General features: G+C 39.7%; 1 protein-coding gene across 1 annotated transcript in view; it reads right to left on the reverse strand.

Annotated features, from left to right (window-relative positions):
- Nucleotides 1-1,212: 1,212 nt before the first annotated feature.
- VGLL1 (vestigial like family member 1) overlaps nucleotides 1,213-17,665 on the reverse strand; it is a 30,283-nt gene continuing 13,830 nt past the window's right edge. The window contains exons 2-4 of the mRNA XM_063433530.1: nucleotides 14,941-15,175; nucleotides 6,942-7,346; nucleotides 1,213-2,815 (exon numbers count right to left, since the gene is read on the reverse strand). Coding sequence (XP_063289600.1) covers nucleotides 2,742-2,815; nucleotides 6,942-7,346; nucleotides 14,941-15,151 — 690 coding nt within the window. The 5' untranslated portion in view covers nucleotides 15,152-15,175 and the 3' untranslated portion in view covers nucleotides 1,213-2,741. The remainder of the gene's footprint in view (nucleotides 2,816-6,941; nucleotides 7,347-14,940; nucleotides 15,176-17,665) is intronic.

Genomic DNA, 17,665 nt, shown 5'->3' on the forward strand with positions numbered 1-17,665 from the left:
AACCATAATGTGTATTGTTTATGAGAATCTTCCAATTAAAAGCACCCATCTAATATCGTGCCAAGTTCATTTTCAATCAATGCAGATATGCACAGCCATATTATTATTATTTTTTTTTTTTTTAAATTGTGTGTTTTAAGAACCATGTGAAAAATGGGATCTAAACTATGAAGGCTGGAAAAATATATTACATTTGATACTTTAGCCTAAACTTTAAAACTATGCTATAAGTGCTATACATTTAACCAAATTACCAATAAACCCATAGACAGGCTATACATCCCATGCATCATAAAGTCTTAAAGATCAAAGATGACTTTAAAAAGAAAAATGCATTGTTCGGTTTGTTCTGCCAGAGTCATCTTTTCCTCTCTCGCAAGCTTCAACATTTCCTGTTTCACAGTAGCTGTACTAACCTTGTTGGTTTATGGGTTTGTCAAGCTGACAGCTGAATTATAAAGCCCATAACCTCCTTGTTAAAAGAGGTATGTTAAACATGCATTATATTTCAGGAGCTATGGAAGTATCTAAACTGACAGAATATCTAGCTCACTGCAGAGACTGCACATTCTAGAGATTCGCAGAAATCACTGGAGCCACAACGCTAGGCTTCTCACATTCTTATTGTTATTTTCTTTAAGTTTATCTTACTATAGAAGAATTTCTGTGAACTTCACGCATGTATAATAGTAAAATAACAATAATTCATGAATTTAAATTAATTATCGAAAAAGAAAAAAATGAATCTGTTTTAACGGAGCTTTTTAAACATTGTCATAATATTTGTGCATCTTAGCTTCAAGAAAGAACGCGTTAGATTAAACCATGCTGCAACATTCGAAATGAAGTGTTTTATAATTGGTGCCATTTTTTACTGAGAATATTTTTTCCATTATTTACCATTGAAGATTGCACTACACCTGTTTAAATATATATATTTAAATGAGCAAATATTTCCAATTTGTCTCTCTTGCCCTAAATTTGGTAGTCCTCTACCAAATATATATTTTAAATATTATGGCACATTTCCTTGGAACTAGTAAAAAAACAGAATTTGGAATAAGGATATTGTTCACCAATAATGTACCCTATTAAACTTTTAATAAAGATCAGTTCAGAAAGAAAGTGAAATACACTCATATGAAACAAACAGGGTTTAGTTTTTAAAGAGCAACATTTATGGGTCAAATGAGTAAACAAAAATGGCAATCAGCAGAAATATTTGACTATCCCCTCCTATATGCCACTTATTACTTCCTGTCCCATAGCAGAAGAATAAAATAAAGCAAATATTGGAAATCTCAGTATGTTTGCATTATTTCAATGTGTTAGAAAACTAGGACAACATGTTTACATGTTTACTGGACTATACGGTCTAATCACGCAAGAGTGTGAATGTTAAATGTTGATGCTCCTTAGCACAATCTTAAAATAATAGTAGTTAGAAGTTTGTTAAAGGGTCTCTGTTATCAGAAAATATATTTACATAAATTTGAAAAACTTAGTTATGTGCCTAAATTGTTTTTTTGATGTTTAAATCAGTTTGGTAGATTTTCTAATTGAGTTAAAACGTACAACCAATGTGTTCTTTCTTTGGTGCTACAGAGATTTCTATACGTTAAGAAACTTCCGAAAATGATTCTTCTACACTGCTCATGTTCTGGGTCCGTCAGATGTTTTCTGCAACTACTTTTAAATTGGTCACAGTCTCAGAACACATAACAATGGTGATACCATTTCAAAATGAACCCCTCTACGTAGAAATCTAGCAGAGCTTCAAAGATAATTGTAACCAAAGGTGGAGACAATTCTAAAACTGGGTACCACTGCATATAAAGACTTCATAGTTACTTGGACATCAGAGCCACAAATATCTTAATGGGCAAAAATCTTTTTAAATCTTATTAGATGATTACAGTTAATTCAATGAGTGTCTTAGTCTTTCTGAAAGATCTAACTGTCTGTCCTAACAAAAAAAAAAAAACCCATCTTTATTTGTTGTAAAAGCAACCTTGGCGGGTGGCATATTGGTAACAAAAGGCTACCGGCCTTTCTGAGAATTATTGTCTTCACACTGCTGACTAAGTTCACGGTGGCACTGACTAAGTTCAGTCTTCAGAACTGCAAACACTGCTAGTAATTAAATGCTGCTTCTTTAAAAAGGATTACAAACACAATTAAATTGCTAATTTGTCAGGTGCTGTCCCGAATACCAAAAGGTTTCAGATCATGCTTGTGGCTAGTAACAGAACCTTAATCTCCCATTACCCGAGAAATGAAAAGAGTTAGTCATGTACCAGGAGGCCACAGCTATGTTGTAATTTTTGATACCTTCAAAACTAATACTATAAAGAATGTACGAAGCTTTTGAGTCATGTGTTTACTAAAGTATGAGGTATACATGGATACGGGTAAATTCCCCGTAGCTTGTTCTGAGCAGAGAGGGTGAAGACCAAATCTGATTCATTCAGAAGTGTTTTAAAGAACCACGTAAGCAATATCAAAGACTACATTGAAAGAAAAGAACAATTTCATGATACAATAGGATGGATAGTGTGCTCCAATCATCAGCATGATCCTTATATATTATTTACTTCATGTAAAGTCATGAAACACATGACATGTTCAGTTTGCCTCCATGTGGCAGCTCCCTTCAGTACACACATTACAATATTATACAACGAATACTACAGAATGTCCACTGGAATCTCCTGTAATGCTAGTAATGTTTTATTAAGTACTTAATAAAAGTATAAATCCTTCCTTCTATCCTGAGGGTGGAAAAACTCTTTTCGTCTTTCCTGTGGATGAAGACCTAGAATAAGAGAAAAGTGAAGATTAATAAAATATTTTTTTTTAAAAGGGCACAATATAGCATTGTTATGACAAACTAAAAACGTAACAGCCAATAAAAATAATTTGCAACTACAACTAATAAAAAATACAAGCTGATAAAAAATAGCAAATCTGTATGTAGTTCTAAAAGTGTATTTTGCTGGCAAAGTATCACAAGTTGCAGCCCGGTGAACCCCAGATACTACAGTACACTGGGAGATATGCCAGTGGCCAGTATAAGCCTGGAGAACATTGTGATTGAAGGCTATCAGCCCATGCACAAACACACACAGTGTTGGACTAGTTAAGATGCTGCATTATTATTGGCTGTTGCCAACTAGAACTTACAGCTGGAGGAACAAATCAAATGCCTTTTAATCCATGGCCAAATAAATCAATCCATCCGGGATTTACCTGTGGAGTCTCTTTCAATGAATGGTTCATAAGGGCTTTGATTAAAAAGGCTTTTGATTTGTTTGCCCAATCTGTTGCCCATTCGTGCACGAGTCTACTGTACACAGATAACTTGCACCTGCTGCTATTGTAATATACAAAAGAATGGTGTGAGGCTGCAGGCCATATCGCCTTTGCCAACCCTTCATGTTCCAAGCAGGTTCTACCATTGCTAATCAGGTTTCTGACTCCAGGTTGCATGGTTTGAGCTTCCAGCATGTTTTTTTTTGTGTGTTTCTCGGTTCCATGTTATAGTACCTGTGTGAAGGCTCACATTTCTTATTGTGATTCGGACTTAATCTGTGCCATGCTTTGTGGCTCCTGATAGACATTCTGATTTCCGAGTTAGAGTGGATATAGATTCATGTTTGATGTTCTTCAAATTGCCCCCTAGTGCCTGTACTATCTGTGGACCTAGCTGAAGATATTATTGACTTTGCAGTGGTGGGCACTGGACAGTTGTGCTACAACAGGCCTACCTTGGGCCATTCCCTGCATGTTTTGCATAAAATCTAAACATGTCAATATACATTTGCTTCCATTAGTATATTATATTGTTTTAGGTGGAGTTAAAGTTTACATTGATGAATCGATAGTACAATTTCTCTAGCAACCATTAGAGGGAGCTACAACACCATGGGACATAGTACATGTACACATTACAAATTAATGAGAGTTTCCCTACTTAGGACCCAAGTCAATATAAGAATATAATATTGTATGGGTTTAATATATTTTCCCACCTTGCCACCTTGCCATAATAGAAAATGACCAATGTGCCTAACCATCAGTAGAAAGCCTCTTTTAATTTGTTTTAAGAGCTATAGTACCATTAAATACCATATTGGTTACATTTATTCACTGCATAGATTTTTAATTTAGAGTCTATTAGGATTTTCTCTATGCTCAGTCCAGTTACTTCAATCAATGCAACATGCAATGAAAAAAATATATTCGTATATCGCACTACATTACTAAAGTGCTGAAACACAACTTAACTATAAAACATTTTGATCTAAAATTCCTAACGCTTTGGGAAAAAGGTGGGTTTTTAAGCAGTTATCTTCTACTCATGTTAACATTCTATAATTTACTCTGACTGGGGGCTAACATTCCGCCCATATGGCTGGCCTATTTATCTATCCCGGTGTGGCTGACAGATTTTTCTCTTATATATACCCATAATAGAGTCCTAAAGGACCATGAAATTTGGTGAGTGTCGTATAATATGGGGCATATCTTTAAAGCATGGTAAAAATAATTCAGCCCCCGTTGCATTTTTAAATAACTAAAGCCATTAACAAAGGGTTACTTCATTTACTATGATCACATCTGCTTTTTAATGTGGTTATGGTGGTAGGAGTCTGGATGTGCAGAGTTTCAGCTTAAAATACTGCTCATCCAGAGTTGTTTGCAATTGTGTGCCAGGGGCTAGTTACACCCTCGGCACAAGTGACAGATGTCAATTTTGTGCATATTTTACAACTGTCGTCAGCCCACACTGCACACTGGCAACATACATTCTCTGTTTTCACTTTGTAGACCCTGCAGGAGGAACCTTGTGTCTCCCCTTCTTCCCTCCCTCTCTTCCTGTCTGCACCCTGCCACCCACCCTCCCCCTCCTCCTTCGCCTCCCCACTTCCTCTCATCCTCCCTTTCATTGGACTCTGCGCAGCTCCTGTGATGTCACAAGGGAACATGCCAAGCCGCGCCAGAACCTTTGCCCACCATTGGATTCACATGAGTAAAACTTCTTCTACAACATTTTTTACAGGGTTTTTTAGGAGGGACCTATAGAATAATAATGCCAATAGATCATTATTCGAACAGAATAAAAAGAGTTAGAGTAACTCGTTAAATATATAGTTCATTCTTGCTATGTCCATTAAAAACCTCCTCCTGCCTCACAGCTTGTTTACACCAGTTATACTTTAATTTATTGATTAGAGGATATGAGGATTTGTAAGACTACATATTGACAAAAAAATCTGATAGGAAATTGAGGAAGCCAACAGTGGCATACTAAGGGGGGGCAAGGGTGCCACCAGTTGGGGGGGGGGGGTGCCCCTAGGGTGTGCGAGCTGAGGGGCCGCACAGGGTGCCATGGAGCAGGGGGCTCCATGCGGCCGACACAGCTCACACATGTTCGGGTGACAGAAATGCAGGGGGGGGGGGAGCTAGAGCAGGTACCCAGGTGGAGGATTTCATTATTCTGAACCTGGGTCTATGAGACGAAATAAGTCTGCCTGACTGTCTGCCTGTCTGCCTGCCTGCCTGCCTGCCTGCCTGTCTGCCTGTGTGTGTGTGTGTGTGTGTGTGTGTGTGTGTGACTGTCTGCCTGTGTGTGCACCTGTCTTTCTGTTACTGAGAGTGTGCGTGTGCCTGTCTGCCTGTTCCTGTGTGTGTAAGTGTCTTTCTGTTACTGAGTGTGTGTGCCTGTGTGCCTGTAACTGAGCGTGTGTGACTATCTGTCTGTGACTGCGTGTGTGTGTGACTGTCTGCCTGTAACTGTGTGTGAGGGGGTGCAGGGATTTTGTAGAAGGGGCAGGGGTTTTGTATTGGAACAGGGGTCTTGTATAATGGGGGCTGAGCAGGGGATTTGTGGATGGGGAATGCAGGGGATTTGTAGAAGGGGGCAGGACAGGGTTTTTTAGGAAAGGGGCAGGACAGGGGTTTTGTAGAAGGGGTTGACAGGGGTTTTACAAAGTTTACAATTTTTTGCAATAGATTAAAAAAGAAAACATTTTAAAAATGTTGCAGGTGTTTTTTTTTTTATAAAAAATTGGAGGGGGAGGAAGGAAGAGGGGACAAACACAGGATCCGCCCTGGGTGCCAAATGCTCTAGGTATGCCCCTGGAAGCTAATATTTGCTGCAGGAAGAACTTGGACTTGCTTGCACCACATTTTGTATTGTTTCTGTATGTTAGATAGATGCAGTGATATTGATACATTCCATATGGGTGCTGCATGTTCGATGGGGACAGTGATATTGAAGCATTCTATATGTTTACTATATATTAGATGGGTGTTATTATATTAATGCATTATATATGGGCATTGTATGTTCAATGGGTGCTGTGATATTGATACAAACTATATGGGTGCTGTGTGAGTCAATAGCTCTTATGATAGATTGTCGAGTATGACGTTGCATGACAAAAGAAGATGCAAGGGCAATGGAAGCCAGTGGTGAAGTAAGGAGCAGAGTTTGGAAAAGTTCAACGGTTGGACTAGGGGATGGTACAAGTTTTACGTTGTTGTCAAGTACCAACAATGCCCCTGTTGTTTACATCACAACATATAAATAAATAGTAATATAACTAAAAGCAGCATTTAGTCAAGAAAACTACCCCTCTCTGTCTCATTCGAGATTTTGTTTGCCTGATGCTGAAGCAAGCAAGGTGAATTGTTAGTGTAGGACCCACCTAAGAGGTTTCCCTTTGGGGAAGAAGGTGAGCTTACACCTAATGGCCATTGGGGTGATACAAAACCTCCAGTTATTTTTATATGCATAGGGATTTGGGGTAGTATGCAAGTAACTCTTTTCTTTGTTTTTTATTGTATGTACTTTAACTTTAAAACAAAAAAATGTAACAATTATAAAACAATTAAGGCCATGCTGTAGCTTAATCTCACATTCAATACTTATTTACCTGCTTGTGAATTCATTCTATGATTCAGGCTTTCTGATCCAGAAGGTCCTGTTGCTGTAGCTGATATAGGTTCTGGTTTCATAACTGACTCCTGCAGAGGTATTGGGTATCTGTCAGGTTGTAAAAGACTAAGAAGGGAACCATATTTGCCATCAGGGCCGGTTCCCTGGACCATCTGGAACTCTGATACCGAGGGGTGATGATATACAGAACTCATTTGGCTGGCAGGGCCCATGTGATGATAGTGATATAGATCCGATGGTGGTGTATGATGCCCTTGGAAGACTGGATAGTGGTCCACAGAAGGAGATCCTAGGGCCGTTAAAACGGGCCCTGCCATTCTTATGGAAGGATTTGATGAATAGGCTTTGTTCCAGTCCATTTCATCGGGCTGCATATTGCTCACTGTATGAATAATGGAACAGACATGCTTAGGATTTTATAACGTGATGAATGATCACACAGATGTTTCACAAAGTCCTTTGCTCACTATAGCATACCAGTCATAGAAAGAAAGACTAAACTAAACAATATAATTAATCCCTCTGTATTAAAAGACGAACACAGTGGATCGGCATAACCAGTAAACATTACGCATAAACCTGACAAATAAAAATAGACTTTATATTATGTAATAAAATATAAAAAATACTGTCTAAATGTATTGTTAATCATTTTGTTATTTTAAATGGTTTTATAATTTGTAATATATTTTTAAAGGGCCGCTCCAAGTAGTATATCAAACATCTCTTCTACCATAAAGACGGCTCCACTAAGGAGCTTGGTTTGAGAAAAAAATTACCACTGGTAAAATGTAATTTTGTTAGTAATGTTAAAAATCTCTATAGTTATACAGTAACAGAATAAAATAAAAAGACAACATGGTCTAATCCAGAGTTTTCTCTGAATTGTATCTATAGACTGATTTAAAATAAAAACACAATACATGGCTTTTAGCATTTATTCAGCTCAAACCATAAAATCTTCACTCTAATTGTAGCAAACTTGAACTGTGGTTCATAATGTTAAGAGTGAATCGTCTTTTAAATAATACAAATTTATAATACTGGGGCATTCTATTGCAACATCTCTTAAAGGGACTCTCCAGTGCCAGGAAAACATATCCGTTTTCCTGGCACTGCAGGACCCTGCAGTGCCCCTCTCCCTCCCACCCCCATCCCATGTTGCTGAATGGGTTAAAAACACAGTGACTTACCTGAATCCAGCCCACCCTCCTCCCCCGCCGACGTCAGCTGGCGGGGGAGACCTAATGCGCATGCGCGGCAATGGCCGTGCGCCCACATTAGACCTCCCCATAGGAAAGCATTATTCAATACTTTCCTATGGGGATTCCTGCGATGCTGGTGGTCCTCATGCATAGCGTTTATAAAAACTGCAATAATTACACTTGCAGGGTTATGGGTGATGGAAGTTGGCACCCAGACCGCTCCAATGGGCAGAAGTGGTCTGGGTGCCTGGAGTGTCCCTTTAACCTTTGCTACCAGTGATTTTTGTGACCTGAATCATTTCTGCACCTGAGCCATCATTGTGGTCAGGGCCGTCTTTAACGCGGGGCAAACGGGGCAGCTGCCCCGGGCCCTTTTACCTCTGGGGGCCCAAGGCAGCTGCCACGTGGGCGCCGCTGCCCTCAACAACTTTCTCCCCCCAGCCCTCCACCCATGGGCCCCCAGTGCATGCTGATCTTGGGGACGCACACAGGGGCCCACCGGGTGGCCCATGCAGTAAGGGCCACCCGGTGGGCATTTGTAAGCAGGGGCCCGGTTGCACTCTGTGGCCCTTTAGGCCCGGTTGCACTCTGTGGCCCTTTAACAGCACGACCGGGCCCCTTTTCCTTTCGGCAGCATGAGAGGAAGTGACTGCCGTGAGTCACTTCCTCCCAGAGAGAGCCGCGTGGGAGTGACCACACCAGGGAAGCAGAGAGGAGGATGGCTGGTCCAGACTGCCAGTCTGCAACCCCCAACAGCCTCAGCCACCACTCTGGCCACCAGGGAAGCAATCCTTCAAGGTAGGAAACGGGGAGTAAACTTAAAAGTGTGAGAAGAGGTTCACATTTGTCTTGTTTGTAGTCATTGGGGTGTTTGTCATCTGCTGGTTCCCTTTATTTTTTACATACACCCTCTCTGCTAAATGTATGAGATGTTCACCCCTGATAATTTTTCTTCTGGTTTGGATACTCTAACAGCTCTTTGAACCCAGTGATGTACACCATATTTAATCAGGATTTCATTTAAAAAGATTTTATGTAAAGGGGAGAGGAGAAGGATTGTGTAGTGCTGGGGGAAGAACATTTGCACCATGTAAATGTATTTAGTGTACCATGCAGTAAGATCAATATTCCTAATATAATCCTCCTATATTAAGTTTATAAACAAGTCACTATTAACCCTGTATGTACCAGGTGTCTGAGAAAAGCATTTCACACTCTCTGACACTCAAGTTAAGAGTTAAAACAAATATAAATGCTATTTTATTACTGAAGCAAAATTCTCTACCAGTTCTGGCAAGCATCTCATGATCATTCATATATATTGCTTAGAGCAAGTCCTTTATTTTTTTTTTTTTAATAATATTGCCATTTTATTGCAGTGTTTTCAACCTATAAGCATCACAAATCACTTTGGGGTATTTTCACTAAACAGTGAATTTCACTGAAAAGCTAATTTGCAAATGTTCAGTCTGAAATATTCAAGCTGGGATTATGTGTAAATTGGAATATGCTATATTTGGGGCCAAAACTTTTAAAAAGTTAAAGAATTCTCTGTTTTAAATTCACTGCTTAGGATATAGATCACAATGTGTTTGCTCTTCCTTTAAAGGACCACTCTAGGCACCCAGACCACTTCAGCTTAATGAAGTGGTCTGGATGCCAGGTCCTTCTAGGGTTAACCCATTTTTTCATAAACATAGCAGTTTCAGAGAAACTGCTATGTTTATGAATGGGTTAAGCCTTCCCCCTATGTCCTCTAGTGGCTGTCTCATTGACAGCCGCTAGAGGCGCTTGCGTGCTTCTCACTGTGATTTTCACAGTGAGAGCACGCCAGCGTCCATAGGAAAGCATTATGAATGCTTTCCTATGTGACCGGCTGAATGCGCGCGCAGCTCTTGCCGCGCGTGCGCATTCAGCCGACGGGGAGGAGAAGAGGAGGATCGGAGGAGGAGAGCAGGAGGAGATCTCTCCGCCCAGCGCTGGAAAAAGGTAAGATTTAACCCCTTTCCCCTTTCCAGAGCCGGGCGGGAGGGGGTCCCTGAGGGTGGGGGCACCCTCAGGGCACTCTAGTGCCAGGAAAACAAGTATGCTTTCCTGGCACTAGAGTGGTCCTTTAAGAGAGGGCCTGGTGAAACATTGCCTGGCAGGAACTTGGATTTCAGTTCAGATAATAGAAAGTGCAGATTAAACAGCAAAACAACACATTGCCCACCCCTAGGCTTGGCATGGGAGTCTGCAATTAAAAGGGGAAATCTGGTGGCAACTAAACATTAGCCCTATGCGTGTTTTGCAATATGTTGGGCATGCCTCTGGCACTCAAGGGGTTAACTAAGGTTTACAAAATGTCTCTCTAACCATTTCCAGTATTAAATGCAGAGCTATATGTTGCACTTAAAGGGCCACATGCTGTAAGGGACTCTCACACAACCATAAGCATCCCAAAACCAGTTTGGATTGCAGCTTCCTTGATATTAAAGGGACACTATAGTCACCCAGACCACTTCAGCTCAATGAAGTGTTCTGGGTGCCAGGTCCCTCAGGTTTTAACCCTTCAGATGCAAACATAGCAGTTTCAGAGAATCTGCTATGTTTACATTTGAGGTTAAGCCAGCCTTTAGTGGCTGTCTTCCGGACAACCACTAGAGGCGCATCAAGATTGTACAGCAAATGCTGATGCCAATCATTGATTATGGGGATGTAGTATATGCATCTGCACCGCAATCCCACATTAATTAACTCAATACATTGTATAACTCGTTCTGCCGATTTGTGCTACAATGTAATTACAGGACTCACCATTGTGACATGCTAAAAGAACTAAACTGGCTGTCGCTGGAATCCAGACGCACCCTTCATCTTTCCAGCCTTGTGTTTAAGAGCTTTTCGGGGAAACTCCCACCCTACCTGAACGCAATGCTTTCCCCGGCTGTTCCCACTTCCTATAACCTCCGATCCAGTACCAACACTTTACTTAGTCTACCTCAATATAAAAAGAAAGCAGCCCGATCCTCCTTCTCCTACAGAGCACCGCATTTGTGGAACGACCTCCCGCACAATTTAAAATCTTCCCTAAGCTTAAAGTCCTTTAAGAGATCCCTCTCTACATACTTGAAAACAGAATGTACCTGTCATTGTTGATTATATATTTCCTACCTGTTCTATGTTAAATTTTGTATATATTGTATATTAATATTGTATTTGTATTTTATTGTACACTAACTGTAACAATGCAATGATTTGTGGACCCAGGACATACTTGAAAACGAGAGAAATCTCAATGTATCTTTCCTGGTAAAATATTTTATAAATAAATAAATATAAATAAATAAATAAATCTGCGACGCTGGAGGCAAATTTTGCTTCCATCGCACAGAGCGTCCATAGGAAAGCATTGAGAAATGCTTTCCTATGGACACTTTGAATGCGCGCGCATTCAGCTCCAGTGACGTTGGACGGGAAAGCTGACGTTGGACGGAAGGAGAGGTCACCAGTGCCGAGGGAGCCCAGCGCTGGATTAAGGTAAGTGGCTGAAGTGGTTTTAACCCCTTCATCGCCACGGGAGGGGGATCCTGAGGGTGGGGGCACCCTCAGGGCACTATAGTGTCAGGGAAACCGCTTTTTTTCCTCACACTATAGTGATCTTTTAAGTATCCACAGGATCTTGGGGACGCACATTAAGGAGGCCCACCGGGTTGCCCATGCAGTAAGGGCCACCCGGTGGGCGTTTGTAGGAAACAGGGAGTAGATTTAAAAGTGTGAATCTGTCAGTATGTCTGTGTTTCTGTCTGTCAGTATGTCTGTGTGTCTGTCTGTGTGTCTCAGTATGTCTGACAGTGTATGTGTGTCAGTAGGTTGTATCTCAGTATGTCTGACAGTGTATGTCTTTGTGTGTGTGTGTGTGTTAGGATGTCTGTCAGGTTGTGTGTGTGTGTCAGTATGTCTGTCAGACGTGTTTGTGTCTGTGTATGTCAGCATGCCTCTCAGTATATATGTGTGTATGTCAGTATGTCTGTCCGTGTGTATGTCTGTGTAAGTATGTATGTGAAAAGTGCAATTGCATGCCAGGGAGTGGGGGTGCCCATGGGGCCCAAGAAAATGCCTTGCCCGTGGGGCCCAAGAAAATGTTTTGCCCAGGGTCCTAGTGATATTAAAGACGGCCCTGATTGTGGTAGATTAAAAAACAATAATGTGTAGCCTCGCTGTTTACCATCATTTGGTGCACTTTGAGCATATATCACAGTAACACTATTGTGTTGTTTTAGACCAGGACTGCCCAATAGATAGATCCCCAGAAGTTGTAGACTCCAATTCACTGGTTTAGACAATGTTGTCTTTTTCTTCCAATCTAACTTTACTGTATCTATATAGATTTTTAACATTACTAGTAGAAGTGACACAGTAATAATGTTTTCTGGAGCCATGCTCCTTAGTGGAACTTGTCTTTATGAATTATCAAATTCAATAAGGGTTAAGTCATTTAAATCATCTAGTCAATCCATATTTTAGCTTTAGTACATTTTGTATATGAGGCCTATTTTTGGTGTCTATTCTGCATGGTGCAAAACGGCTCCCTGTCACAAAGTCTCTAAACACATTTGCTAATAACGGCAACATTTGCAAGAATTGCTGCAGCTAATAGTCCATCTCACTGAAATATTTCTCATAAAGCATATTCTTATATTACCCTGTGAAAAAAATGCATGCATTCAATTATTTAAAAAAAAAAAAAAAAAAAAATTACATTGGGTTATATCTAAAAGAAATTACAAAAGTCACAGATTTCTTGTCTCCTGCCTTTGCAAGCCCTCCCCTTCTTCCCCAGGCCAGACTTGTTGTGGCTGTCCTATCACAGACTTCCCAATGCAGCTCAATGAGAAGTCTTTGCAAGGCAGGTGCTGTGAGCAATTGCTGCCCCTTGACTTTAACTCCACTGAACTAAACAAACCAGGAAGTAATAGAACTGGTTCTTTGATTGACAGCTGGTGTCAATGTAAAAAAGGACACACTATTCACACACAAAGCTAAAGTGCTTTAGGTATTTGTAGTTTTCCTTTAAGTCATTTTGTAGGGGCAAGCACACTTTTATAAGGCTTTTGACAACTGCCAAAGCTTCTTGTTACAGGAAGCTTGCTACTTTGTGTTTAAACACCTGCGTGATTGATCGTTTCTGATTATAAGTATTTCTCTGCCATTGAATCATTTTTACATTACCAACTAATTGCCTTTTGTTCTGTAAAAAAAGGACATTGGAACCATACAGACAGATTGTCAAATCAGGTTTTTCTACATTATCTTTCATAATTATTACTGAGAAATAGGTGCTACATAGGTGGGTCAAATACCTAAAAACAAAATATAATAGCCCACATATTGACATGTTATGGGACATTTTACGTTTATTTTATGAAATATTACAACAGTATAATTTAATTATAAAGGAGCAATAGATTCTGAGCTATTATACAACATTTGAACACATCTAGTCTATAGACCTCACAATTTAAAGGAAAACTTTAATAATAATAAAAAATTTTTATATAGCAATCTTTTCCCCAAGCTTTGAAGGGAAAAATATTTTTTTTAAATGAAGTTTATGTGAAAAAAGATGATAAAAATATATTCAATACTTTTTAGTATATGAAAGGATCCTTCAGCCATATACATACACCTTGGGTCAGACAGTGCTTAAAAACTGTTAGTCTCTATGGTCTTCCCAAGATTCTGTGAAGGGAGTTAAGCTGGGAAGAACAAATGAGCCCACGAGACATCCACATGGAGGTGGCAGATCCCAAGATCGGGAGCTTTGGGTCCCCTGAGGGAAGCACAACGCTTCGGGGGCTGCGGCCTACTAAAGAGTAGTGCAGGGTGGACGGGCGCTGCCCTGCCTCCCTTCCCAGCTACCACACGCCAACTTACTGAGACGCTTGCCAGTCCTGTTTCCCCCCCTGTGGGCGGGGGGGGGGGGGGGGGAGTTATTTCGTTCCCCACTGAGGAGAGCTTGAGATGTGGGGAGACTGGGTGGTGTTGAATTCCCAAGGCCTACCTTGCAAGATGGCGGCAGCTTCGAGGTCATTACTAATGGCTCATGCTTTATGGAGCTCCAGGGGGAGAAGTCCCACCACCCACCACAACAAAAGACCGCAAAGCAAGTCCTGTGGTAAGTCTACTGCTTATGCCCGCTGGGGAGAGCTCAGGACTGTGAGAGTCACGGGGTACTAGGTCTAAAATATACGACCCCTGAAGAAGAGTTGGGAATCCATGACGCAAAGCAGATCCGCCTGGCAAACTCGCCAAAGAGCTACTAAGCTTGCCAAGCACTGAAGTCGGATGACTAACAAGCCTGGAAAGGGAAGCTCGACTGCCACCCAGATGAGTCCCTGGGATACTTGCAAGAGTCTGTGAACCTATATTATATTGCCTATTCAGCCCTGCTGTGTCACCTCTTAACAGACTATAAGTCTCCAGCGACTCCATCAAGGCACTCTGTCACCACAGAGGCACTCACAACCTAACATAGCAAGGGCTACACAAGAGTCTGCAGCGTTTAGGTTACCACTTGCAGCCTATGATCCAAACTTTTTTTGAATCAATTGCCATTTCACTGTATTGCCATGTAACATTTATTGCCTGCTCATTCTGTTGTGGCATTGCAAGCCAGCTTGTACCTTTACTTGCACAGTAAAAATTAAAATTAAAATTAAAAAAAATACTTTACAATCACATTGTTACATTGTGGATCATGGTGAATAGGTAATTTAAAGCCATACTCACTGTTCTTTTGAAGATAGTCATCGCTTCTGGTTTTTGTTCTTAAATCCTGGGGATCCTTTGTAGTCCTTAGAGCTCTTGAAAAGTGTTCATCTACCACACTGTTAATGTCCCCTTGATAATAAGTAAAAACTACACATCGTGATCCCAATTCTGTCTTCACTGGGTGATCCTTATTCTTGTATTCACTGGGGCTCTTCCTTAAATCTTCCATTTTGAAAAACCAGTCGGTCAATACCTGTCAGTAAAATGTACATCTTTTAGTTTCATAGATACTGAATATGTTTTATTATTTTGGTAACAATTACAAGTATGGAATTGCTACAAACATACAAATATATTTGAGATACAAATAGAAGTTATCATGAGAAAACGGCTTTGTAGTTAATACTGTTAAGTATATTTGGTGTTGTATATTACAATAATATAGAAAAATTACAGCACATACTAGATTTGTTATTTATAGATATATTTTGTTTATCTTGTATCCCTATAGATCCATCCACTACAGGATTAATGCTTTTACTATCTCCATGGAATTCATGCAAGAAGGTGTACGTACATATACCAGTCAACAAAACATGTCCACAACATTGTTTATGTTTGGCATTATGGTAGTCTACCCTCCAAGGACGCCATATTCGTAGGTTGGAAACTGGTGCAGGCAAGAATATTAAAAAACTACATGTCAATAAGTAGTTCAAGAACTTCCCAGAAATATGATACTTTAACTGTCCACTTGACCTGATCACTTGAGATTGTAGTGGCACAAGCAACGTACATCCATAATGCTGAAGAGACATGATATTGTTTGGTTCTCTTTTTCCTTGGTATGTTCATGTTTCATTGAACAGAGCCTCTTTTGAGGCTTGTATTGAAAGTTCAAAGTCTACAGGAGATCTAGTCTATACGTTAATCAAGTCAGGATCAGGAACAAGTTCTGAAGTCCTTCTTTTGTACCCATGTAGTCATCTAATCTGTGATAGAGAAGTATCCAAGGGCACATACAAACATTTGTACAAGCAATTTCCTCCTATCTATGACTTATAGTGTGCATGAAACACATAAAGTAAGTATTTATTTAAAAGCATGTTTGTTTGTTTTATCTCTTAACAGTGTGTCAAGATGATAATAAACCATTTTAACGTTGCTGAAATACAAATAATGTTTTTAAATTTAATAAACTAGTTCAGAAATTCCTGTCAACATGTACTTCCATCAGTAGCACAGAACATCTTCTCGATGTCTTTCATTCTTACCACCAAAGTTCTGCTTTATTCACATGGTTGATGGTTGGGAGCTACCCTTCAATGTATTACCTATCACACTCTACTTATCAAGGTTCCGATTTCTTCATTCATCATTATTATATTCGGGTTCTTATCTATGTTTGTTATACTGCTGGTATCCTGCTAAATACACAGTTACTAATTCATCAGAGCTCCCAAAGCCTAAGCAACGCCAATCTACCGGTCCTCACATCAACGTAACTAGCTTCGTTCTGAAATGGGCCTATCAGTTGGGGGGGGGGTGGGGGGGGGGGGGGGGTTAAGCCTTTTTTGAATCAACAGTATACAAAGATATATTCTAAAGGTTGATCTTGATGGACCTGAGTCATTTTCAACATAAATTTCTATGTAACTATGTAAATAAATACCATCTCTGCACAGAGAAAATGACAACTGTATTATAACCCCAAGAGTGTGTATGTGCATGGGTCACATCCTTGTTTCGTGCAATATCTAAAACAACAGTATTTAAGGTAGAAAGTCAATTGTTTAAAATGTTGCACTGCTCCACTGCTCCCTAAATCTGTTCCAGTCTTGAGATACATGAGCCTTTGTTTGACCCAATTTACCTTTTTTTCCCAGCATAAATCTATTACTTTAACATATATGAAAGGCTAAAAGAAAATTTTGACTTCAGAAAAGCCAACAAAATCAGCAACTAGAAGTCCAACTATATTACAATTCTTAGTATTAGACTTTTTACTGGAAATATACTAAGTCCTCTCACTTTACACTCATTGAGCAATACACCACTGCTTTGTCATTTTGCAATAATGTATATTATCTGTAGCTGTTTATATGTAATTATTCCAGTATACAAAAGCAGACTGTGAAACAGAACCTAATCACTAAGATGAGTAACTAGTATTCTGCGTGTTGAGTAATCATAACTGCATTATCTTTTTAAAACAAAACTTAAACAGGAGAACAGGAACCTTTAAATAATCTGGAACTAAATACTATAGTAGAAGTACAAGTATTGCAAATAACTTTAGCTACTGGTGGGAAGTATATATATATTAAATTATAGCATGGTTAAACAGTGACAGATGCAAAGGCCTGGAATTATATTTACCAAGGTTATAGGTGATTCTAACAAATTTGTAATTCTTGTATAAAAGTTGTTCCTCCGATATTCATTTATGTAAAGCGATCAGAGTGCATCTGCATCTTTGCCCATATAGTCTAGAGGAAAATGTAATTAAAACTGATCGTATAAGACACTTGTGGGTGATTCTCTACACACAGGCAGCTGGGTTTAGATAGAAGCCAACCTACTAATTCCAAACAGCTGTTCTGGAGAGATATTCCAGGCAAGCTCATTATATCACATCAGTGATATCTAAAATGCGACTATTCAATAATATATATATACATTTTTTTATTTTATTAAATTTCTTCAGTTATTTAGATCAACATCATTGTATATCACAAAATAC

This window comes from Pelobates fuscus, chromosome 9 (genome assembly GCF_036172605.1).
Source record: "Pelobates fuscus isolate aPelFus1 chromosome 9, aPelFus1.pri, whole genome shotgun sequence".
NCBI lineage: Eukaryota > Metazoa > Chordata > Amphibia > Anura > Pelobatidae > Pelobates > Pelobates fuscus.